Source organism: Corvus kubaryi, unplaced genomic scaffold (assembly GCF_017639235.1).
Source record: "Corvus kubaryi isolate FWS band 111438036 unplaced genomic scaffold, C.kubaryi_AGA036_p1.0 37337, whole genome shotgun sequence".
NCBI lineage: Eukaryota > Metazoa > Chordata > Aves > Passeriformes > Corvidae > Corvus > Corvus kubaryi.
Genome location: NW_024581110.1, coordinates 87355 through 112379, shown reverse-complemented (window position 1 = coordinate 112379; position 25025 = coordinate 87355). Strand labels below are relative to the sequence as shown.

At 49.5% G+C, this 25025-nt stretch overlaps 1 protein-coding gene across 4 annotated transcripts in view; it reads left to right on the top strand.

Moving 5' to 3' along the window:
* The window catches only part of SRRM4 (serine/arginine repetitive matrix 4), a 46499-nt gene that overhangs the window by 6997 nt on the left and 14477 nt on the right, over positions 1–25025 (top strand). For 2 of the 4 annotated variants that reach the window (XM_042031086.1, XM_042031082.1), the window contains exons 2-8: positions 11931–12074; positions 14258–14338; positions 14740–14811; positions 16422–16448; positions 16921–16971; positions 19623–19715; positions 20701–20863. In XM_042031086.1, coding sequence (XP_041887020.1) covers positions 11931–12074; positions 14258–14338; positions 14740–14811; positions 16422–16448; positions 16921–16971; positions 19623–19715; positions 20701–20863 — 631 coding nt within the window. The remainder of the gene's footprint in view (positions 1–11930; positions 12075–14257; positions 14339–14739; positions 14812–16421; positions 16449–16920; positions 16972–19622; positions 19716–20700; positions 20864–25025) is intronic. The other 2 variants (XM_042031083.1, XM_042031084.1) reach the window with 2 other exon arrangements.

Genomic DNA, 25025 nt, shown 5'->3' with positions numbered 1-25025 from the left:
TAAAAATAGCCGTTTTTTTCACATGCGGCAGGAACACTTTCCCTGCCAGCGCAGTGGGGACTGCAGGAAGGGCTTACAAAAAATAATGCAATTGGTGATAAAAACTCTATTAAAAACTGTACTGGTGTTTGAGGCGGGCCGAAATGAGTCCCCACTCTGGAGGCAGTGAGGCTGAGGCTCCACTGATGACCCATTGAACTCTACATGTTTAATTTATGTCTCATCATTAATGGAAGAAGAAGCAGGTGCTGGCCAGCCCCAGCCAGGGGCATCTCCTCATTCACCCCCGAGTGGGTGCCTGGGTGGGCAGGGGGACACTGTGGGCAGGGTCCTGCTGCCTATGGGGCTGCTCTTCTCTCTCCTCCCTGGGGCAGGGAAGGCTGTGACTTTCGGGTATGGGCTGTGGGGGCTTTCTGCTGTTGGGTTCCAGGGCTGGGGTCAGGTGCCCGTCTCGCATGTGGGTGGCTGAAGTGCTCTGAGACCCACAGGCAATGATGAGAAAATGGGTTTTCTCTGACACTAACATCAAATTCCAGCAGCGCATCATCCCACTGGAACCTGATGGCACTTTGGCAATGGGCTGGTTGTATTGAATTGATCTCTGTGCCCTGCCCACGTGTGTTGGAGGGTGACTGGAACAGAGTGGGGCAGGAGGCTGGGATTTGAGCTGCATTACTGTCAGGATGAAGAATTTAGCTACTGCCCAGCAAGAGAAATATTTTTGCATTAAGGGAGATTTCACAGTTAAAGAGCTCCTGCTGCATTAATCTGTGGGTCAACTGGAGCTGCTGTACAATCCCTGCCCACCAAAGCCGTGCAAGTGTAACACCAATCTATAATAGCATGTAAATAGAACAGAACTTACTCTCCACAGCTCCATCAGCTGCAGCCAGCAGAACAACCCTGCTCTGCCAGAGTGGGCATGGACACGGCTGTGGTCCAGAGGGTGCAGGAAGCAATCTGGAATTTGGGCAGATCTACCCCTGAGGCTGGTGCTTTAACTCACCTATAAAGCATTTGCCCTCTTCAAATCCCCCTGCTCCGATCAGAGCCTGGTCAGGATTGTTACGATGGAGACAAGCAAGACACGTGGCTTCAGCACTTCTTTGAAGGGATGGGGTTTTTATTCTCCAGAAAATTCCAAGACTGGCAACTTACAGAAAATAAACAGGATATGTTGGCTGCATCACCCCCAGGATCCTGGGACATCCCCAAGTGCAGAGATTCAGTCCTCTCCAGTGGCTGGAGAAGTTGTTGGTTTTGGACCAGTCCTTGTGCTCTCCCAAACACTTCCCACATGTGGGTCAGGAGCCAGTGAAGGGGAAGGATATTCTTTATATCTTTTGGAGGGGTTTTGGATGTTTTGGTGAGTCCAGGCTGCCAGGGTCCCTGTCTCCATCCCTGCCCTCACCGTGAGTGTGGAGCATCTCTGCACCTGCAGGGGCAGAGCTAAAGGCACAACACTGGCAGCATATGCCAGCGGAAAGTTTAGCTCCTGCTATGTGCTGCCTTGTGGCAGTAGTTACTACCCCATTGCCTCAGGATTTCACCACAATGCTTTTTTCCACCCAGAGCCCAGATTTCCCCATCCCTCCAAGAGGGCTCAGATGTTCGAGGGCTCTGGGCACAGGAGCTGTGCCATGGGGACGGGTGGGTTAATTTTGCTGTGGAGGCTTGTGGTCCAAAGTGCTGGCTGCCAACTCTCTGGGCTATGAATGCCACCCAGGGCACATCCATTCCTGATTAATGGAAACTGAAAAGCAGGACCCTAAGGACCTGTGGCTCCCCTGCCCCCTCTCCACTGCTGACTGCTGTTGCCAACCCTTGGCCTGCATTGCTACCAGGTTTGTCCTGCACAGAGCAGAGGACAGCTCTGTCCTTTGCCTTCCCATGGTGGAAAAGCAGGCACTGGAGCCTGTGGACACAGCCTGTGCCCTGCCTGCAGAGCTGGCACTGAGACTGAGCCGCTGCCCTGCTCCCCCCGCTCGCTCTCCCCACCAGTATTGATTTGACCTGAACTCCCTGTAATGTGCTGTGATTTCTTTCAATTAGGCTTTGAGCGAGGCCTCTGCGACATTTAATAGAATTGAACCACTGCCTGGACTAGCACGGACCAGAGGGAGATGCTTGCAGATGCTCCCCCATCCCCAACAAGAGCATCCCTCCATGCCCTATTTTCCCCATGTCCCATGAGGATAATCCCACTGCTTAAAGGTTGCTCCTTGTCCCCTCTACATTTCCTAGCTCTTTGCATCCACTGGACTGGTGGGTTTGCCAAAGGACAGATTTCAGGGTGCTTCTTGCTCTGTGCAGGAGCAGCCCCACTGCAAACAGGAACTGAACCGACCCTGAGAACTCCTCATCTTCACATCCCCAGCAAAACTTTCCCCTTTCTCCTTGCTGGCTGTCATCTCCTCAGGGATGTACCTAGCCAAGTCAGGGCTTGGTGTCACATTGTTTCCGGCAAACTAATGGGCAGGGCGCTTGTTTTCAGAGATTGTGTGGAGCAGAAATCCTTGCCCTTCATCTCCAGCTGCAATTACCAAAGCCAAGTTGATGCAGTTGATGGTAATAGGATGGTAACACTGTCTGAATTTGTATTTAATGCTGATTCCAAGGGTCTATAATCTTCATCAGCACCACATGACTTTTTATAGAACAGAAAAATGTGAGAGCGGTTAATGAGCTGTAATTCTGGAGAGCTTCTGCCTTGATTGGGACTAATTATTTTCTTTATAAAAATAATTAACCATCCACACTACCTATAGAGTGAAAGGCATGTGGCATTAATTAAACCATGTGGTATTTTCACTGCACCTTTATCTCCAGTTTCCCATCACATCCCAGATAGACGGTCACACACTGCGGAAAGCCAGGCTGGGCACAAGCTGCCATCGTGTGAGGGCTTGTGCTGGGCACAAAGATCAGGCCCTGGGTGAGGGGGCTGCATCCAGATCCCAAATCCACAGCCTCTTGGCCCTGCATGTACTGTAAAACTCCTCGTTTGGGTAGGAGAGGCTGGTTTGGGGAGGATAAGGTGATGGTACTCATGTGTGGGCTGTCTGTGAGGGTACAGGAGGGATATTGGGGGTGTCAGTAGAACAGCCAGCGGGACCCTGGCAGGGCACAGGGGTCTGTGCTGTGTGCTGTCATTTGCTGTGGGGCATCAGGATATCCCAAAATGGAGGTGGTCACTTTGCACAGGCCAAACCTTTGTTCTCCAGTACTCTGAGATTCTGGGATGAGTCCTGGGCGAATGTGCCCCAGCACCGGGGCTGTGCGTGCTTAGACACACACCTATATAATACATAACTGTTAACAAAACTAATTCCTCTATTTTCCTGGAGATCTTCTGAGAACTAATGAATATATTTGCATAATCTTGATTTTGTTTATGAATAATTCTGGATTATCCAAATGTGAATAACACCAGGGCTTTGCCACTCTAGATTGCCTTTCAGCTGAGGATAGCAAAGCATTTTACAAATATTAGTTCAGCCTCACAAATCCCAGCAAGCAATAAAATTATTATTACACCCAATTAAAGGTGGATGGGATGGAGACTGAAATGATTCTCTGCAGCTCCTCCTGGCTGGGTCTGCCATGGGGACCCACCTGCCTCTTCCAAATCTTCCCCCTAGAAAGCAGCGAGCCGACAAATATAGCCCCCCCTTTCTTTTTTGGGATGATTAAAACAACGTTCAGAATTGCAGGGTGGTGTGGATAGTTGAGAGCTGAGAGCAGACAGGAGGTTTCTTTCTGGCTCTGACTCCCACACAGCACTGAGCATCCCACAGCCCTCTGTGTGGCAGGGATGGCACAGCTATACCAACCTTTTCCTCCTTGGAGCACAGTGGGACGAGAAAAGGCCCTGTTTTCCCTTCCAGAAACTCTCCTTAACTCAAAACCTCCTCACCAGTTGTTCCTGGGCAGGCAGCATTACCACTGAGGTGTTTCCCACAGGACCAGGGGGTGCTATAGGGAAAGAGGATTTGAGTCAGACCAAACGCTCCCACCCACAAAGCTGCAATTCGGGAGCTTCCCAGCTCAGCTGACACTGCACATACAGGAAGGCAAAGGGCCCTTCTGGCCATTAAAAGCCCCTGTCAGCAAGTGAGGGTGGGAGTTTAAAGCCCACTTTCCACATCCCTTGCTGGGCTGGGAACGTTGCAGGCTCATGGCTCAGCAGCAGAAATCTGTTGGTTAATTCCTTTCCATGGGAGCTAACTGCTGCCCATGCTTCCCTGCGTGGGGACATCTGCTCCTTATGGTGTCACAGAGCCCTCCTGGCCCGATGTGGCCCTGGCTGTGCAGCAGCCCTGTGCATCACAGGGGGATGGATGTTCAGGAGACAAGTTTCAAACAGAGCAATGTCCAGGGAACCCCTCCTCACCAGACCTTGCCCAGGTGATGCCCTGGCTGGAGACACCCATTTGGCACCCAGGTTGGGGACGTCCATTTGGATGCACCCCGTGGTTCTGTTTCAGGGAGGGCTGAGCATTTTTTAATGTTGGAGTCATTTCAAGCTGAGCCGTTGGGATCACTGTTTGTAGCCACAGGCTACTGAGCGCCATGCCTGTGTTCTGGCACATGGGGTGGCTCAAGGGCTGTTTTTTTAACAACGTGACCTGAGTGTCCCTGTCCCCAGCATGGATGGATGGATGGATGGATGGATGGGGCAGCAGTCAACCAGAGTCATTCCCAGGGCAGCTCTGCAGACAGATGGCAGCTGCATGAACAGGTTGTGTGTTTGGTGTTATCTGAGTGTTGGGACCTCCAGTGTGTTCTCCCCTTTTATCAGTGACAATTCAAAGGAAGAAAATTAAGAGAGAGGAGGAAAAACTTTATGTGAGTGGCAAAGGCAGCATTGCTGCTCCAAGTGGATCTTCTCCAGCCGCCTTCTCCTTACTGCTTCCAATGTGCCTAATTACTAATTAATTTTTAAAGCGATCTCTCAGTGCTCCCAGGAGCTCCGGGTAACTGTGTGCTTACAATTCTCTATCTGATTAAAATTTAACAAGTTGTTATTGGCAAATACACTATTTCACTGCTGGTTGCCATGCCAAATAGCATGGGGTTTGGACAGTGGGGGGAACGGGCACATCTGATGGTCCCTGGAGCAGGGGCTGACCCTGTGCAGCCCCTCAGGCTGGCCACTTGCGGGCAGTGCCAAAGTGTTCTTTTCTAGGACATCCATGGGTTCATTTCTTTGTTAAACCCTTCCTAAAGCGTTAAGTATCATCCACTGGTGCTCCTCAGCTCCCTGTGCTGTGTTGGGAAGTGCCCAACCACAGCCACTGGGTTCCCTCCTAACCCCTGGTCCTGACCTTTGCCCAGCTTGGTTTTGCCCTGCGCTGCTTGTGGGCAAGGGCTTAATGGGAAATGTGAGCTCAGATCTGGACTTTTTCTAATCACAAGCTCTGCAAGGGCTGTTTCAGGTTGCCCCCGTGCCTGGCTGTCAGCTCACCCCCTTCACGGCTGCTCCAGGCTGCTGGGGCTGATGGCAAGAAAAGGATCTGGGAGTGCTGTTTGAGGCCAGCCTGGGACGAGAGTGGCAGTGGGGCTATGATGGGGTTTAGCATAAGCTCTCAACCCCAGTCCTCTGGGTCACTCAGGAGCCTGGAGTCCCAAAACATGGATCATGGAACCATGTGCCAGATTGCTGTGCCATGGGGCAGCATGGCCATGTCAACACTTTCATCTGCATTTGTGGGCACCTGAAACAGCAAAGGCTTCTTTCTTCGTATTTCCTGATTGAGGAGACAACTGGCTCCTGTACAGACATGGGAACCCACAGGGTATTTGTCTAAGGAGGATTTGAGGGCAGGAAAGGCCTGAGAGCAAGCCTGGTCCGGCAGTTGTGCAGGTGCTGATGGGCAGAACGCTCCTCAGGGACCTCCGAACCAGCAGCTTGGGAGGCACAAGGTGCTGTAGAAACTGTTCGAGATGGAGCAGCAGTCCAGGTTTTCTTTAGAAACAATGTGACCATGTGCCATATTCCTCAGATTTCTCTCTGTTGTTGCTGGCAGCCAGTCAGCAGAGCCATCGTGGGTTGCTGGCAGTGAGGGAAAGGGACACAGAGCCCTGCAAGGCGCTCAGGAAGGAAGGGGGACAGGGGATAGGGCTCTTGGTGCTCCTGGGGAGGAGGAGACTGAGCCGTGGGGAGCAGGGAGAGGCTGTGCTCACCCTCGTGCCTGACCCTGCCTAAGAAGGATGGTTCACATGGAGGCACCGCTTTCCCCCGTGGAGTTTTCCCTCTGCAGGGATTGTCCATCCCATGCTGCACAGCAGGAGCCGCTGCCGCTGCCAGCTGGTGCCCGGGACGGAGCCCTCCCCGTGGGCTGCTACCTCACAGCATCCCCCAGAGCATCTGGCACTGATCCTGTGCTGCCACTGGGGCCTCTTGTAGCAGGGAAGCCCCTCTGTTCTGATCCAACCATGCATAGTAAATCAGCTGCTGGAAAAGAAAGAGCCAAGCTGCTTTTTTGGCCCAGGATGTGCTGAGAGCGGTTGTTAAACCTTTCTGGAGTCCCAGAAGGAAAAGGAGCTGCATCCAGGCTTGTGCCAGGACACAGGGTTCCCGGGAGCAGGAGGGGGAGGAGAGTCACGACTGGCAAAAATTTGATGAAAACCGTATAGTACGGAATTGTATTTCTCTTCTGTGTTTGAACTGCTTCGAGAAACCCACGTGCCTTTCTGCAGCTGGTGCCTCTGCTGATGCACAGAAAAAAAGAGCGGGGAGAAGATTAAAATTGAACTGGCTTGGAGTCTGTGTAATCAAGGAAAATATCTTGGTGATTTGCTATTATAATTTTCAATAACAAACTGCAGGGCTCCTGCTGCACTAATAATAACGGGTTGAATGAGGTGGGGAAAGAACCTGCCATGGGGTGTTTGTGTGCGTGTGTGTGTGCTTGTGGGAAGCACTTACAATATTCCCCATCTCCTAATTTTGAAGAGGTATTTTTAGTGCATATTTCAAAGAGCTTTACATAAACACATCTGCTGGAGTTTTTGCTGGGAAATGTCTTTATAGCACTCTTTTCTGTTCCCTCCCTCTTGAGGGACAAGGGAATGGTCTGACCATTTTCTTTTTCAATCAGATGAGCAAAGCCAGAGAGCAAGAGAGAAAATCACAGGCTGATTTTGCCAGTGTCCAAAGACTTCTCAGCCCAAAGGGTGGGCTTTAGAAACACTTTGAGCAGCCCTCACTAGAGCCCAGGGCAGAAGCACACATAATATGGCTGTGGCATAGAGTGCAGGGATGTGGGAAAGTGGGGATCCTGACCCACCACTGCCCTCTCCTGCACAGCCAAAACCTCCAGGTGAGGAAAGGAGAGGAAGGATGGGGTGTTCCATCACCTGTCCGTGCACTTCTTTGCATGTTACTCAGGAGAATTGGCGAGAACATCCCTGGTGCAAGTGGCTGCAGGCACAGGAGTTTCTCCAGCCTCCCCTCAGGACACCTGTGTCCCGATGTTCCCAGTTCCAGGCAAGATATCTGTCTGTCATCATTTAATGCCAGTGAAACATTCAGAGCTTTCATGCTCGTCAGAGATGTTTTAACCTTTTGTTCTGGGGGCTCCAGTTGGCTGAAGCTGCTCCTGTCTTTTCACTGGGGGGTGTAGACATGATGGGAACATGAAGCCAACCAGGGCTGAAGCAGGGAACGTAGTAAAGTTTTTGTATTAGCTATCCCAAATCCTCTGACCTTGGAAGTGCTGCCAGTGCAGGTCTGCCAAACGCAATCAGTGCCCAGGGCCTCTGAAATGCTTGTGCCTCCAGCACCCAACCCAGCTGCATGTGCAAAGGAAAATAATGGATAAAAAACCCCAAAAAAGGCTTGGTTAGCATGATTCAGCCCCAGTGTGCTTACACTGATGCTTGCAGGGCAGCTGGGAAGGGCACAGGGGCTGCACAAGGCCACTGAGGCTGGAACTGCTGGGGCTCATCCTGTGGAGGTGAGGGACAATGCAGCTGAGTGGGGAGATGGTCTGATGCCAGGGTCCGGCAGCTGAAAGGTCATTAGGAAGACAATTTTCCTGCTTTTGTCTCCTCTTGAGATGAGTTACTGTGGGGAAAAGGCTGATTGATGAAAGCTTTGTGGCAGGAGACTGCTGTGGGGCCGGGGCAGCCCCGGGCTGGGACACAGGAGCCTCTGTGGGCAGAGGAGGGCAGTGCCCGGCCGCGGCAGCCCTGGGATGGCAGCACACAGGGAATGTCAAGGGCACACCAAACCCGCACTGACTGCAGTCACTGCGGGGCCGACAGGGACGGGCGTCACTGGGCTCAGCTCCTGGAGCAGTATGTGTCACCAAGTGCCACATTTCATGGCCTGATGAGATGGCATTTGGCCATGGCATGGAGCACAGCAGCCCAGGATGGAGGGATGGGCATTTGAGGTTTGAGAGTTTGCTCACTGAGGCAGCAAATGCCTTGTGCCTTTGTCCCGTCCTCTGTGGACAGTGCCAGGATCTGTCTGTGGGCAGGAAGGGCAGTCCTTAACTGGTCTCCATGGTATCCCCACAAACTGGGGGTGACATCCCTTCCCCAGGGAAGGGAGGCAGAATGGGTTGGCCTCAGAGATCCTGCAGGGCACTGCCAGCAGCAAAGAACCACCCATCCCTTCTCCTCCATCCATAGTGGTTTATGGTGGTTTAACCCCTCTTCAAATAAGGAGTATTTGGGTTCCTTCCCACCAGTGACCTTTGTATTAGGGTAGGTAATAGATCATTTCCCTCTGCTGCCAACATGTTCTGTTAGAGAAGGAATACCTGTGAGAGCCCAAATCTGACGCCACAATGCAGAGGTGGGCAAGCTGGGCTGTGAGAGGCTTGTGCTGGTGGAGAGTTGAGGGCCCTGTGTGCCTGCTGCTTCTCTTCCAGCCACTGCAGCACTGGCAAAAATTGCCATGAGCCCAAAAAACCCCTCCTGGACCAGAGACTGCTGGGATGGGAAGGGACAGGATGAGCCAACTCTGGTGGGTGGTTGCACAGGGCATGTTCTGCACTGAGCTGGTGGCAGGCAGCCCACAGGTGCCGCCTTACTGTGGGGGGTCTCCCATCAGGAGCAGCTGTGCTTCTTCTGGACAGGTCTGATGGATAGGCTGGATTTCTACATGGGAGAAAGAAAGGAAAAAGAAAAATGAGTGCAAGTGATCCAATTGCCAAGTGGAAATGGAGAAACTTGGAGGGCAGGTGGGATGGGTGGGCAGCTGCCTTGTCCTGGTCCAACTGCCTGTGCCCAGGAGTGCATCCTTATGTACAAACATGCTACCAATACACTGGGGAGAGAGGCTGTGGTCCTCACTAGAAGTACTTGAGCAATGTTGTCCCCCAGCAGGGCATCCTTCCTGCCTCCTCTTCTTCCTGCCTCCTCTCGCACATCCCCTGAGCTGCACGAGTCCCGTGCTTCCAGCAGCATCTTGCTGAGCATCCCTGCTGCTCTCTCTGGGCCAGCTCCAGAAAAACCACCCACAGAGGCTTTTTCTTTCCTGCTGCAGGCACAAGCAGCAGGGAAGGTGTGATAATCCCTCCTTTGAGGCCACAGAGATCGTTCACACCAAACTGCATCACTTTTATATCAGTCATGAAAGACACAAAAGACAATAAGAAAAGAAAATCTCTCTCTCTCTCTCTCTCTATATATATATATTCAATCAATGTCTATGGAGCTCCACGCCAGGGGATTACCAGCCAGTTTAAAGTGTTAGTGACTCTCAGCATCCATCAGAGGAGAACATTTGGTTGAATGAAAGCCAGCCTTTGATGGAATTGGAAATAATTATTTCCATCAATAATTACTTCCAAGCCCAGAAGAAATGGTTCCTGGCATGTTGCAGGACAGGAGTCCTTGATTGCCTTGAAGCCAATATGTTTTAACCCCAGGACCTGGAAATCCCATTAATGGGAGCAGAGGCTGGGTGACAAGGATGTTGCTTGCCGTGCCCAGGTCCTGGCAGTGGTGTTCCACCCTGCTGCCAGCCTGGGGACGAACCCTCCTGCCTCTGCTGCTGGAGTGCATCCAGCTCAGACTTTGCACAGGTCATTAATTTGGGGACATTTTTAATGGATCCTAGTGACTGAGCCTCAGAAGGCTGTTCTTAAAAGCGGTTTTAAGAACCAATTAGCTGGCACACAGAAAATGATTAACCATGTAGCTTCCTGGATGGTTAAAATAGTGGAAATGTTGGGAGGCAACTGGGGGATTTATTACAAACAGACTTTTTAAAGCAAGAGGGACTATTCACCTCCTGCATGTTCTGGGCCAGAAATATTTCACCCAGCTTCCCCCCCCGCCCCGATCCCTGTCCCTTGTATTTGGCTGTGCATATCCTGAAATGTTCAGGCATTACAAAATGGGCTCCAAGGAGGAGCTGGCTGTTAAAGAAAGTGGATGCTTGTTGAGAGAGAAAACACAGGTGGAAAGAGAGGGGTAACCCTTCTGCAGGTGCTCCTGTGCCAACTCCAACCCCAAGAAGTGTTATTCATGGCTGAGGCAGGCAGCAGGATGTTCCCTGAGGCATGCAAGACTCTGGCCATGCCTAACTGGGGCTTTTTTAACATCACATTGCTCTTTAACCACTCTCTTGCCCCCATTTAACCCTCAGATGTGCAGCACGCACCTGGCCCTGGCCCCTTGTTCCTATCTCCACAGCCCATGTGTGATGGCTGTGGTGGCCTCTGCAGCCAAAGCATCATCCTTCGCTGTGGCTGCAGGGCTGGCAGGGGGACACCCCAGCCTCCCCCTGCTCTACTGGGATCTACATGGCCTGGGGGCTTCAGAGTGTTGCTATTTCCAAGGAGAGAAGGTAGGTCTGGTAGCTGACACAGCCACAGGACTTTGAAGAGCTGACCTTAAACTGGCATGCATAGCCCAATCCTGGGATCGGCTTTAAGATGATAATGGGAAGAAACAGGGACACTTTTAGTGCCAGCTGAGCCCAACCTACCCTGGGTATCACCCCACAGCCAGGTTGGGCATGGACGTGCCCATGCTTGCTTTATGTATTCCATAATGCTCCGGATGACACCAAACCCCAGTGTTTTCAGCACCCCTGCTGGGTACAGTTTATCACTTTTCATTAATCTTTTCATTCTTTGAAATAAACATCTGCAGGGCCTGGAAACCTATTTACTTTCCTCCCAAGTGTCTGCATGCAGACTTGTTTGGGTTTGTTTTCTCCATTTGGCTTCTTTCCTTTATTTGAGCTTGCACAAGCCCCAATGTTTCGTAGAAACCACTCACTCCAGGCTTTGCCTGCCTTTGCTCTGCTCCTTGCCAGCTCCCTGGGCTCTTGCAGGCACTGACCTGGCCCAGGTGGTTCTCCTTAGCTCTGCTGGGCTGTCCCAGGTTCTCAAGGTTGAGCTGTCAGCAGGACCAGGTGTGTTCACTAGCCCAGCACCTTATTTGTAGGAGTGGGGAAGTTTGCTTCCAGTCGAGTGATGAGGATGTGTGGCAAGGTATTATCAAGGCAATAGTGCATTTGGAAAATTACATTTGAAATGCAAAAGGGGTTTTTTTCCTATTAGAGTGCAAAATCTGTGCTGTCTCTGCAGAGCTGGTAATCTAAACCCCACAGTGCAGGAGAAGATGTCCTGACTGGCTCCTGTTTTCCCTTCCCATTGGATTGGATCTGGCCCTGTGCTGTCCAGCTGCTCCCTGGCTGCATGATGCACGTGGCATCTCTGCCTGAACAATGAGCACAGCATGCTTGGGCTGGGGTGCAGCTTGGCTTGGAAATGGGGCATTTTAGAGCCTTGTAGGAGCATTTCCCACTGCAGGGCTGAGCACTGAGAAACCTGCAGCTCTCCTTCACAGCGGCACAGGTCCTACCTGCAAAAAGGAAAGGAGATTCCCCACGACCTGGAGAATGACCCCAGCTGAAGGGACAGCTCCTGATGGCTCTTTCTCTCGTCTTGCCCTGGCAGTGGGACGCTCAGCTGCCTGCCGTACCCCGCAGAGGACAGACGTCCCGAGAAGCTGAGCAGCTGCGTGGTCAGGGAGCCCTCCAGCACCAATGGCTGTGTGAAGGGGAGGGAGAGATGGGACCATGCTCACCGCAGGTCACGCAGGTAGGAGCCAGGGCCGTGAGCGGGGCCACCCTGGAACACGGGGATGGCAGGGGAGGGGGCTGTTTACTCAGCCCCTCTGGGGCCTGTGAGAGCTGGGGGTGTCTTAAACGGCTCAGTATGTGCGCAGAGAACGTATGCAATTGTATGAAATCCTTGTGCATGTTTGCACAGACAAACCTGCAGCTCATTTCTACTGCAGGGCTTGCTCTTACAGCCTCCTTCAGAGTCTTCCAAGACTTGCCAGCACTCCTCTGCACTACCAGGTCTGCTGGGAATCGCCCTCAGCAATTCCCCTCTCCCCATGCCTAGATCAGCTCAGCAGCATTGCCTTCATTAGGACACAGCCTCGTTAGCAGCTTGTCGTTAGTCCCTGACCACTTGAGAGCGGGAAAATGCATGGAACGTTGTAAATTAAGTAACTGGGGTCTCTGAGCCCTGCCTGCTGAACTGTCTCTGGGATTGGTTTGGTTAAAGATGCTGGAAAGAAAGAGCAAGAAAGCACACTTCATATCTTCAGATTTCAGGCCAACTGGAACAATAATCTAAAGCACATTTTTAATTAGACTTTGATTATAATCGCGGAGGAACAATTCAAGTCAGATCAGCGCAGGGGAGAAAGCTGCCACATCAAAGACAAAAGACTTTATCTGGGGAGAGGGAGACGGGCTCTGCAGAAACAGCCTGTGGCTGCATGGTCAGGTGTTCCTCCCTGCTCTCCCTTGGCCGTGGCAATGCCCAGCCGTGTCCCTGGGTGTCTTTGGGCAGGCGTCTGAGCTTAGCAACGAGACGTCCTGGAAAATGCACGACTCTGCATTAAGGTAGGAAGCCCACTGAGCTCAAAGTGTGCCACATCCTCTAATAGTGCTGCTGCTGGTCTGTGAAATCCTTGGGAGGAGGAAGTGAGGAGGAGTATGTGGGTGCTCCGTGGGGTCATGCTGTGGTTGCACAGTGGATTTACTGCACCAGAAGCACTCGGTATCCACAGCTCACAAGTGAAGCATTAGCTTGCAGTTTCATTTTGCAGAGCTTTTATTTTTTTCCCAAAGTGTATTAAAAGCACTAAGCAATTGAGTTTTTATGATAGTGTAGTTTCAGTGGTAATTCAAGCCCTGGATGATCAAGTGTTGAGTGGTGGTGGAGTCTGAGTGTCCCCCCAAAGTGTCATTTGCTCTGCATTAGGACTTTTGTTAGCAATAATGTTTATTCTTGCTGCAGAAAACTGCTCAATTTTTGGCCTGTTTCTGTAGTGAAGATCTCACAGCGTTCTCCAACCATGGGGTTGCTTCCACCCATCCCTTGCTCCTGGCTTTTCCCAGTGGCAGAATGAGAAGTGGGGAAACTGAGGTATAAACCCAGCACCTTCAGTGATTTTTCAGAGGCCCTGGGGAGCTTGCTGTGCCCCCCAAAACCTTGGTCCTGGATCCATTTGTGGATTCAGAGAGATCTGTGGATCTGTTTGGAGATCCACATGGCTGACTTGGGCTGATTTAGGGATGCCACCAGGCTGCCACCAGCTGCCTCTGTCTTTACAAGCATTTGCTTTCATTAATGAGTAGCCACAGAGTTATCTGTTGTTTTTTTCAGCCCAATGCTCTGAATTAATTAACCACGGTATTTGCTTTTCATTGAAACATAACACGATTCAGCATCATATGTTTAAAGAAGAAATTAATTTGCAGGAGGCTTTATTTTCAAGGCTTAACAACTGTATAAGAGATGCATATCTCCTTCAATTGCCATAGTGTCTCAATAAATATATATATATTTCTAATCAATTGCTACTTAACACATGTCAAGTCTTTATTATAGTTAGATGCATCTGGTTGCAATAATTACTGTATGCAAATTAAATGCCAATTAATTATTTAAAGCATATTTACAAAGAGCAACAAAACCTATAAATCTGTTTCGGAGTTGTTAACCTCAGCAAACATGTTTTAAATAATCAGCATTGCTATGGTGTAGCGGTCTTGTTGTATCTCTATTAGACACTTCATTTAAACCGTGACTAAATAATTTGTTAGAGGGTAATGAGGCAACACTCACACCGTTGGTCCACCATGAACATTGATCTTTCTGCCCCATGTCTCTGAGGTGGGGATGGCAGAGAGTCCCGTGTGAGCCAATTCAGGGTTTATTTTTCTTATTTTTAATGTTTATTGGGTCTTTTCCCCCATTCTCAGCCCATCGTGTGGTGGGGAGCGGCCGCTTCTGGCTCGGGGGAAGAAGAAGAAAAAGAAGTCTGGCCGCAAGAAGCGAAGGAGGTGAGGGAGCCATGGTGGCGTTAGGGGACAGGCTGGGCAGCCCTTGGCTGGGTGTAGGGAAGAGGGTCAGTGAAGGAGGTGCAGGTGGCCATGGTGGTGTGTGGGGCAGCAGGGAATGGCAGCCCTCAGCTGGGCGGGCGTGAGGGAAAAGGGTCTGTGTAAGATGGAGGTGTGAGGGCCTGCGGGTTCCGCAGCCCAGGGAGGTGCTGCCATCTCCTCGCCCTCCCCTCAGGGCAGCAGAGCTGGGTTGAGGCTCATCCCTGGTCTCATCCTGCTCTGACCAGGAGCCCCCAACCACTCTCTGCCCTGGAGATGCTGCCACTGGTGGTGGGGTGAGTGTTGGGGTGGCTGGGATGGCTGTGAGCAGCCGTGTGGTCCCTAATGCCCCTCTGCCCCCTCAGGTCTCCCTCCTACAGCCCTTCACCTGTGAAGAAGAAGAAGAAGAAAAGCTCCAAGAAGCGAAAAAGAAACAGGTATATTTCCCTTGAAAATGTAATTCCCCACTGGCAGTGGCTGTTGGGGGTTTGGAGAAGGGGTGGAGGGCACTGCTGCCTCGGGCAGCTGTTGGTCCCAGTGGGCAGAGAGGTATCTGTGGGCTCTTGAGCACTGGGCAGCCAAGGGGAGGCATAGCCAGAGTCCCTCTGGGCTAGGAGGGCATGAAATGGGGTGTCCATCCAGTGCAAACAGAGAAACGTGCTGTTGGGGTGTAGGGACACAGAGATGGACAAGCCGAATCACTGTGAGGTCTGTGGAGCCTCAGTCTGCTGTCCTTGCTGTCCTGTTCATATGTCTCCATCCTCTGGAATGCCAGTGGGATCAGTGCTTAAGGCTCACGTTGGTCCCCATCCCTTCCTCCCCAACCTGCAGAGAGTGTCAGGATCAGGAAAAGGTTCAGACCAGCTCCCCACATCCACATCCCAGTCTCCTCTCCCAGCCCCAGTGACTGTTTCCACCTTCCCCTTCTGAAGTCCATTTTTAATTCAAAGAGCATGATTAAATTTTAAAATTGCAAATACTTCACTGTTTTCTCTCAGCTGTTAAACCAATATGTGAAGAGAACAGTGGATTCCATCTCCCTAAGAAGGTTCATGTATTTATAATATATTGAACCAAAGAGAGAAGCTACCAAAAGTGGGTAACAGGGTGAAAAGTTGAGCTTGAATCTTTAAAGAAGAGCAAGGGAGAAGGAGAGACAAGGATATAGGAACTCCTTTAAAACACTTTCTTCCCAAGGAGGGATTCTTATGTTCTTTTCTGGATGCCATCTCCTGATGGAAGTCCTGGGTCAGAGGCTCCTTGGCTTTGAACCTTTGGTAGCCATTTATGCCCCTGCAAGCCAAGGATAAGCTGGAGCTGGTCCCATAAGACAGCATGATATGAACCATTCAGGATTAGTGACCAATGGAGGTAGCGTTTCAACCACAGACCCCAAGTGACTTTGCCAGAGGCAATCTCACAGCCCCTCCAGGCAGGACTTCAGGCTGTACCTTCTGCAGGATGTTGTGCTCCAAGATGAGATGAGAGACAGTGGGGTGTGCAGTGCACTGGGGCCAGGCTTTGCTGCAAGGATGTGTCCTCCATGTGCCCAGGGTGTTCTATATGAGAGAAGTGTCTCCTGTGTCATCCCAGGGGTGCTCCAGGAGGCAAGACAGGGGCACGATGCTGGCTTGGCTGTGAGACTGCTCTGGAGTTACACAGAGAGGATTTGTCCCTCAGCTGCTGTTTGGCCCTTCATACAGAAAACTGGGGAATGGACTCACCTCCACATGCAGTACAAAACTGGAGGCAGTAGCAGAGAAAAAGGACCCACCAGAGATAGGGGATGTATCTGATCTCTCTAAAGACTTGTTATCCTGAGGACCATATTCTCAATTTCTTGTAGAGTGTGCTGGTCCCTTCTGCCACACCAGCATTTCTCAGCTGCTCCCTCACCAGCTGGCTAAAGGAGAGCCGGGGCCATTCTGCCCAGGTGGTGCAGGAGGTCTTCTCTCAGTTCTCGGTCTGAGCCTAAACACATTGTCTTGGATTAAAATTTCCAATTTTGTGAGACCCTGTATTCAATGTACATATTTGTGTCTTGCAGGTTATCGTCAAAGAAGAGAAGGCACAGGTAAGAGTTGAGCAAGTGTGGGTGGTCCCTTAGAAATAAGAGTTTAATGGTCTCTTCAAGGTTGATGTTCACTGAGTGGGGGCAGAAGGCATTTCTTCTGTGTTTCCTTGTGGAATCCCCTTGGGTCCCCCCATTCCATGTGGGTCAGGGGATTCTGACTCAGTGGCTCCCCAGGTGTGGACTGGAAGAACTCTCCTGATTCCAGTATGTGTGTACACATTATCAAGAAGTACTCATTTTCTCTATGGAAGAAAGCAAAGTCACCAAGTTGGCTGATCCCTTTGAGGGTTTTGGCCAAGTCCATGAAGCAGATTTGTCAGGAGGCACTCAGACCCCCTGTGCTGTGACAATCATGAGTCCCTTTCCTTTTTACTGCATGCTCTTGGGCAACCAAGCTGTAACGTTGACGCGTGATTGTGCAGCTTTTTATCAGAACAGAAATCTCTGAATTAATTAGCCATTTCTTATTTAGTTCTTCAAGCCCCAAAAGTAAGAGAAAGGAAGAAAGAAAACACAAAAAACAGTAAGTAGTCATTCATGGAGTTCCCTGCCCTGCCTGCACAGTGTGGGGCTAGGAAGTGCTTGATGTGGTGGGGCCCCTGGAGCTAACACCTGCTGCACAGCCCTAAGCAGTTCTCAGGATTACTTTGAAGCTAAAACCGGCAATTCTGGTTTTGCTGGAATGGAAAAGGGTTTGTAGAGGCTGGAGAGCTTTCCTCTCTCTTTCTTTTTTGACACCTATTTCTGTACTTTGTGGATCTTGCAGTGATGTGCGGAGTCTTGTCCATCTAATCCAGAGAGAAGGCTCTAGCTTTTCTGGTGGGGGCAGCATGAGAGGCTGAACTCTGGCCTGCCAGAAGGGCAGGCTGGCACATTCTTGCTGAGAAGGGCCTCAGCAACTCCTGGTTTGCTGCTCTAGGAGGTTGCATTAGGACCTACTCATGAGATACAGTACAGCCAAGTATCTGAATGGGGTCAAGGGGAAGAGAAGGGATTGTTTGGAGGGGATGGAGTTTGCAAAAATCTGGTGGTGAGGTTCCAATCAGCCCTGGAGTGTTAGCAGAGCACAATCCTTGTCCTGTGTGGCACACAATTGAGGGGCATGGTGTAAAATGGGGCTCCTCGGGACTGGAAGGAAGGACTGTAAGCTGCCTCTGTTTTTCCCTTTGTTCTCTGTCTTCTGGGAACTGCAGCTTGTGGCTTCTCACCTTCTTTCAGAGTAAGGAAACAGTTCTGGGAATGAGCCTTGGACACTGATCCCCTGGTCAGCTTTGCTGGGACTTGGGATACTGCCTGCACAAGCCATCTCTATGGCATGCAGAAGGCCAGTCTCCTTTTCTCTAAAATTTCTGCATATGAAGTGGCACAGTTTCAGCTCAGTTTCCCCTCAAATTGGGCTGCCCTCGACCTAGAAACCTCAGTGGTAAAAGACAGGCTTCCTAGGTTATCTGTAAAAGGAGGCATCTCCCCAGCCTAACATAGCAGTACCCTAACAGTGCAGTTAAATCTAAGATCCGTGTCCTGCTGGTGTGCCCTGACCTCAGGGAACTAGGGCTGCTGGAATTGCTCTTTGGGGATACACCAGCCAAGGCGTTTTAATCTTATCCATCTGCTGGCAGATCAGAGTTGAGCCACTCCCAGTTTCTGCAAACCTTTTGCTCCCAGGTGTGGATCAGATGGATCCCATGAGGATTTTTGTATAATCATGCTGCTTTAACTTATCTTTGCATTGAGCAACTGGTTATCTAAATCACACAGGACCAGTTTTGCCTTCTGCAGGAAGGGAAAACAAACTGGAGGGACTAGTGCAGAGGGTGATGACCAAACATGGGGGTTTTCACAGAAATCCACCATGTGAGTGAAAGATGTTCAGTGTTGCTGATTTCAGCTGCATGGAAATAAGAAAGGAGAATTCCAAAATGCAAAGTTTTAAAAAATATAATCATTGGGTGTGAAAAGCATCAAAGAAAACAGCCAAGCAGAATTGAAGGAATTGTTGTGGAGGTTGCCCTTTTGTCTTAAAGGAGATGCTGTTCTCAAGCAATTATTTGCTGGGTTTTTATACCAGCAAGTTGCTAAATGCTGTGCAGGCAGGTTGTATTTGTGCTGTCAGTGACTGTGTAGTGTGACCAGCTCACTCACAGTTAGCTTTGCCTGCTGGCACAGCCAATGCTAGCCTGAGCAGATGAAAACGCTGACAGATCTAAAATTACTACTGTGGTGAACAAAGATGGGAGGGAAGGGGCACAGAAGGTGGCAGCTAGCCTGCTACCCATGTCACCCTGCTCTCTGCATCCAGGACTTCAGCTGTTGCAATGGGCAACTATAGCCCTTAAGTAACAGGGCCAGGTAATCCATGAGAAACAGCCTGGTGATGCAAAGGGAAGTGCAGCAGGGCACTGGACCTCTGTCCCCTACAGAGTTTGCTGGGAACTGTCCTCAGGCCCTGTCAGAAAAGGCAGCACCAGTGACTGGGCACCTGTGAGAAGCCAGGGAAATGGTCCTGTCTCTCAAGCAGGAAACGTGCATGAGGCAGGCTGTACTTAGGGAAGCTGTACTTTGTGTAGCAACCATGAGAGCTGCCCACAGGAGCACTAAATGCTCCCGCCTGGAGAGGGTGGGGAAGGCTGGCTGCTACTCAGTGTATTGTATCACTTGGAGCTTGTTCTTCTGTACCTGCTCTCTAACAAGGAACCAACACTATGGAGAGGGCTGGAGGTTTGTGATGGGTTGCCCAGAGAGATGGTGCTTCCCCCAAGGCTCAGCAACAGGAAGGTCTTGGGCAGTTGCCTGGCTTTTTTATGGTAGACTGCAGGATGAAAGACAAGCACGTGGCTCTTTAAAGTCTTGAAAGGATTGGTGCTGGCTGCTGCACTCCTACATGCTTGTCTGCAAATCTTCCTCTAGCAGGCTACAGAGCCAACCTAATAGCTTGTGTGTAAAATGCTAGCAGAGATCTAGGGAAGATGTCACTGCACCGATGAAGGGACAGAGAATTTCTCATGCCTTGATGTTCTGTGCAGTGTTTCATACACCAATCTCTTTGGTTTAAAATGCATACCTCCCTTCTGATTTGAACATTATCGACTTCAGCTTCCAGCTGCTGGCTCTTGCAGCAGCTGGAAGTTCCCCACCTGCTAACCTAATGCTGGTTTTCCTTTCTGCTTCTTAAAGCTCTCGTGGGCGCACCCGGAAATCCCATCGGCATCGCCGCTGCCACTCTCGCTCGGAGAGCTCCGACTCCCACTCCCCCAGCTGCCGGAGCAGGTAACATCACCACTCCTGAGCTCAATGTCCTCAACATTTCCTGGTGGGCTCAAGGATGTGGTTGCCACAGCCTGTGTGACCCACAGGCTCTCTGTGCACAGCCACTTCCCATTCTGGTAGCAGCAATATCACATACTGGGGGCTGAGCTGTTTGTGGTCTCAGCCATGGAAAGGTTTTGCCTCGAGAAGCAGTGGCTGCAGCTTTTCGGTCTGACAGTCACTTCTAATCCCCATTGCTGATGATCAGCCCATGACAGCTGATTCCAGTCTAGTGTCCCTTCCCCAGCCCAAGGGCTTTGTTCTGCTGATGTCCCAGGAAACCCTTAAACATGGTCTTAGCAATGGAAATATATTTGCCTGTGGCAATCTATAGCCATTGTCTTTGACCTGATTAAAATCTCTCCTCTGGATGACAGATGCATCCTGGGGCCAGCTAAGTTGATGCTGGTGCTAGACCGAGCATTGCTGCAATAGCAAGTGATTTATACACGTAATGAGTTCATGTTTCATGTTCTCTGAAAGCACTTGAACAACCCACCCCCACTCTCCTACTTCACTCCTCCTAAGTACTTGGAATTTTCTTATGAAAAGCTGAGGATCAGTGAGGGGAGGAATGCAATCAGTAATTGGAGGGGTGCTCATGCAAGAGCAGAGTGTGTTTTCTCTTGGAGGTGTATCACCATAGGAACATTCTAGAGTGCATGAAGGTAATGGTTTGTCTTGAGCCACCATAAAATCATGAATTGGAGCTGAAATTTGAGGTTAAGGGCCAAAGCCTGGATGCAAAATTAATATTTTTCTTTTAAAGTAGAAAAACAAAACATCCCTTTTCTCTGCATCATAACTCCACAGAGCAGTCATGTGGAAGAATATTCTCCCATATGCAGTGTCCTAGCACAGAGCTGCCAAGGGTTTGTATGGAGCTGGTAACAGGCACTACTGCAATACTAAGGAATAACATTTTGGCTGTTCCTGTCTCCTGGAGACACAGAGCCAGGTCTCGGGAGGAAGGGCGTAAAACATGGCGAAGACACTCCTGGCACCACTCAAAGATCACGGCAAAGAGAAGCTCCTCTGCAGAGGTTCAGGCCAGTCAAAAAGCCAGCCAAACCCTCCCACTCTACAACTTCCTGTCTTCTAAGGAAGTAGTAAGTATTACACACTGTCCTTCTTTGCTTGAACTAGCCAGAGGATCTGGGCAAGAACTCTGGTATGAAATTTTTATAACTCAATTATAGTGATGTTAGATGAACTTGGTTAAACGGTATTATTAATTCATGGTGCTGTATTCTATGTATGTAAAGTCATTCCTTCCTTCAGCACTTTCACACTAAGGGTGGGGCTGGAGAGGGGAAAAACTTGCAAGTCTTTAGCCTATGAATGATTAATTGAGGACATTTAACAAAAAAAAAAAGTGGCCTCCAGCAACAATATTTTAAAGGGAAGTGCTTGTTATGCAGTTTTTCCTCAGCTGGATGTGAACTTAATTCACTGGTCTTTACATCCAAAAGTTTAGTTCTTCAGGCTGAAAAAGGGCATCAAACATATACAAAAGGAATATTTACATTTAATGAGCTGGTGATTATTGGCATGGGATGTTTTCTGAGTATCAGGATCCTTCTAGGATCACTGTTGCTCTGGACTGACAAGCCTGGGGGCCAAATTTGGAACTTATGAGCAGCCCTCATTGATGCTAATGGGAACTGCATGTGCAGCTGAGGGTAAAATCAGGCTCAGTGCCTTGGGATACTTTTCCATATACATAGAAAGAGATGATATAATACATGAATTGAGGGAGCAAGAGATGGAGAGAAATATTAGATAGAGATTGATATCAGTCTTCCTTTTCTGTGGCATGTTTCCCCTTTGTTCCTGGCAGCAGCAACGCAGAGGTGTGATGCCCTGATGGTGGTGTTGGTATCAGATAGGCACTCTGGAGAGATAAATTGCTACCTAGGACTGGAAGTAGTGCGGAATATGATACTCACACGTGTGGATGTGTAATGCTAGAGGTGTTTTGAGTACAGAGTCCTCCAAGCCCCGAAGTTGTTTTCTCCTTCAGGCCCAGTCATCAGTTGGAAATAGCTCAGCTGCACGCAGGAGCTACATCAGATAGGAGAGAGATGGTGCCAGCAAGAGGAGAGGCTCTACCCACTCACCCACACAGACAGCGTGCCGATCAAAATACCCAGGGATTGTACGTGGGTACAGACAGGCACAAGCTGTCTCTCAACATTATAGATACGCATATTTGCTCTCGTTATAGAGTGTGTGGGGCCATATGAGTCAGTGCTTGTAAAGCCTTATAAGGCAGCGTGGAGAGCAGAACCTCACACCACACGCTGATGTGTGCACGCACATGCAAAGGAAGAAAAACAAGGTTTGAAGCTTACTGTCATGAGCTGGGGATATTGCTGAGTTCAGAGCTCCTCCCCAAAAAAAACAACCAGCCAAAGACTGTATCATGTCACCAGGGTGCTTTTTGGTTCAAGTGGCATATTTTTCATAAATGCTTTTGAGTCTAAGCCTAGTGTTTAATTAGTGCTAGGTTTTCTCTCTCAGAAGCCAGGTTCCTGAAGCCCTGTGAGGCCAACTGCCAGCTGTTCTGTTTCCTGAGAAAGAGTAAACTCTAATTTAAAATTTTAAAAGCTTTAAAATGAGCTAAACTCAAGCATCCTGCACTTCCTTTTCCATTTGCTTCAATCGAGGTAAATGAGTCCATAAGCTGCAGGGAAGCGAAGACAAGAGCTTGACAGTTCCAGATGCAGGTGGTGGATGCAAAGTAAAAGTCATCAGGATATTCCGGTGTTCTTTCTAGTAAGGGTTAATAACTTAAGCAAAGATTTTAATGACTAAAAGGCATAATGACTGATGAAATCCACTACCATCCTCCTGTTCCCAAAAGAAGTACATTCTCTTGGGACACTATTTAAGAGCGCATTTAAGCATTTGTTCAAATTGATGGCCCTGGTTAAGAGCTGCCCCTGAAATTTTGCTGAGCAAGGTCATTAAATATCATGTACTCAAAACTGGCAAGGGAAAAATGGAATGGAAACCTTTAGTCTCGTTTATTAATGACTATACACAACCCTTTGATGCTTTTTCTTTTCATGAGTTAAATGGTTGCTCTATGAATACGCTTAATTCTGTCAGACTTTGAGAGCTGCCTGAAATGAAAGTGGGCTCTTGAAGAATATGTTGGTCACATATTAAAAAAAAAAAAAAAATACTGGAAAAGAAAAGATTTTCTGAAAAAATTCAGAGTTAGGATTCAGAAATGCCATGTTTCAGTCCTTTATGAGAGTTGTTATGTTACACTCCCTATCCTTCCATCTGGCCTGGGCTTTCAAACCATCCTTACCTGGGGGGATGCACTTGTATCTCCAAAGGAAAGGGGTTGTCCAAGGAGGATCAGGGAAAAATACACAGAGATACAGGGAAAAATCTAGAGACACAATACACAAACTCCCATGAGATAATGCTATAGCACTTCCAAAACAAAGGTTTTGCTTTTCAAGATGTTTTTTATTCTACATTGTTTTTCTTCTGAAAATTTGAAGTGCTTTGTGGTAAATTCTGCTATCCTCCCCACCCTATTTTTCTTCATTCCTTTGTAATGAAACAGCCACAATTTCTAACTAGGTCTACCTGGAACTGCTGGGGGATAAAGCACACAAAACAATGCCCTACCTATGCATCTACCTTGCTGCTTCTTCCGCTCTTTATGCAAAAGCTGATGCACCCACACATGCATGTACACATGCAGAAACACCTCAAAGTTCCCTGCTACTTTTATTTTTGGCAGTGAATTTCCAAGCTTCTCCCTCTCATTCTCCTTTAATCCCGTGCAGCTGCAATAGCCACCTAGGGAGAGCAGGATTGTGGGCCTGTGCCTCAGCAGGCAGAGAGAAGCTGTGGGTAATGTGCAGCATTTGTTTCTGTACAGAATACCCCTGCCCAGTTGCAGACGCTTTATTCCACACCAACACAGATGGATGACTGTGCCACTGTGCTTTCCTTTAGTAGTGCAATATAAATACCTGCAGGGCACAGATCTAATTGCCTTTGTTGTTCCTGATGAAGATAACTGCACCATACATACACTTTCCTTGCCAGCTCCTTTGCTTTCACTGTAACTCATTTGTGATGCCACAAATTATCACAGGCTTGAGCCAGATTTCCAGTGAAGCTCAGTGGGGGGTACAGCTGGTCCAAATGATGCTGTTTGTCTTTGTGCTTGTGTCTGCAGGAAGGTAGAATGGGGAAATGCTGTGCAGGGACTGGGACAGCGTGTGCTGGAGGGCTCAGGAAACCTTACAGCAGACCTGCATATTGGCTTGCTGCTGCTGTTTTCTAGCCTGGATTTTGGCTTACATAGGAAAAACTATTCTTTCAAGTGCTAGGCAGCATGTTTTTGATAGCAAAGAGGGTCCTTCAAGAGCAGAAAGGCAAAACCTTCTATAAATATGGAAGTTACTCTCTTTTTTCTTTTCCTGTTCTCCCCTCCTAGCTGGGGGACTGAAGTTACCCCTGCTTGTTGTCAGACAAATCCACAGCTCAGTGCTGGGAGCAGCAGCTGGGGGGAAACGATCGATGCCTGTATCCACAGAAGGGCTGGGCTGTGTACCAGGTACCAAAGGAGGTGGTGGAAGACAAACCCTTGCTCCAAAGTAGTGCCAGCCTGGCTCAAGCTGAGGTGAGGGTACAATGCCTGCACTGCAGCAGGCTGAAAAGATCCTTGAAAAGAATCAAACCTTTGCTTGGCATTCTCTGGAGTTTACCCCCAGAAATGTATTGGTGAGCCAGGCTGCTCAGCAGTATTGCCATCCAGCCCCAAATAACCCAAGCTCAGAGCTTGCAGGGACAGCTGTGTCATTGCCTCCCTGCTCTGGGACTTAGCTTAGCCCTTGTGGTAGAGAAAGACTCACCCTGAACTCCCCATCCAGTCAAAAAAAGGGGTATTTTCCCACTCAGTGTTCCTTGAGTCAAGGACTCATAATTGTGCAAAAAGGGGTTGTACTGAATTCCTACAGAACTTCTACTTTTTATACTCAATCAGAAGTTGGCTTTTCAGCAGGGGTAGGTTATCAGCAGAGGTGAGCCCATTTCCCCTGAGCTCTGGCAGGTGGAGGTGCCCCAGGGCAGGCCCAGAGCCCCATCCCCAGCAGCCCTCAGCAGGTGCTGTCCCTGTGCTGGCGGCTCTGGCAGATGTTGGCCGGGCCCTTGCCAAGAGTGGGGCTCACTGGGGTCACCAACACAAGTGTTTTATTCCTTTCATTACCACAACGCCTAGAAAAAGAGAGAAAGGCA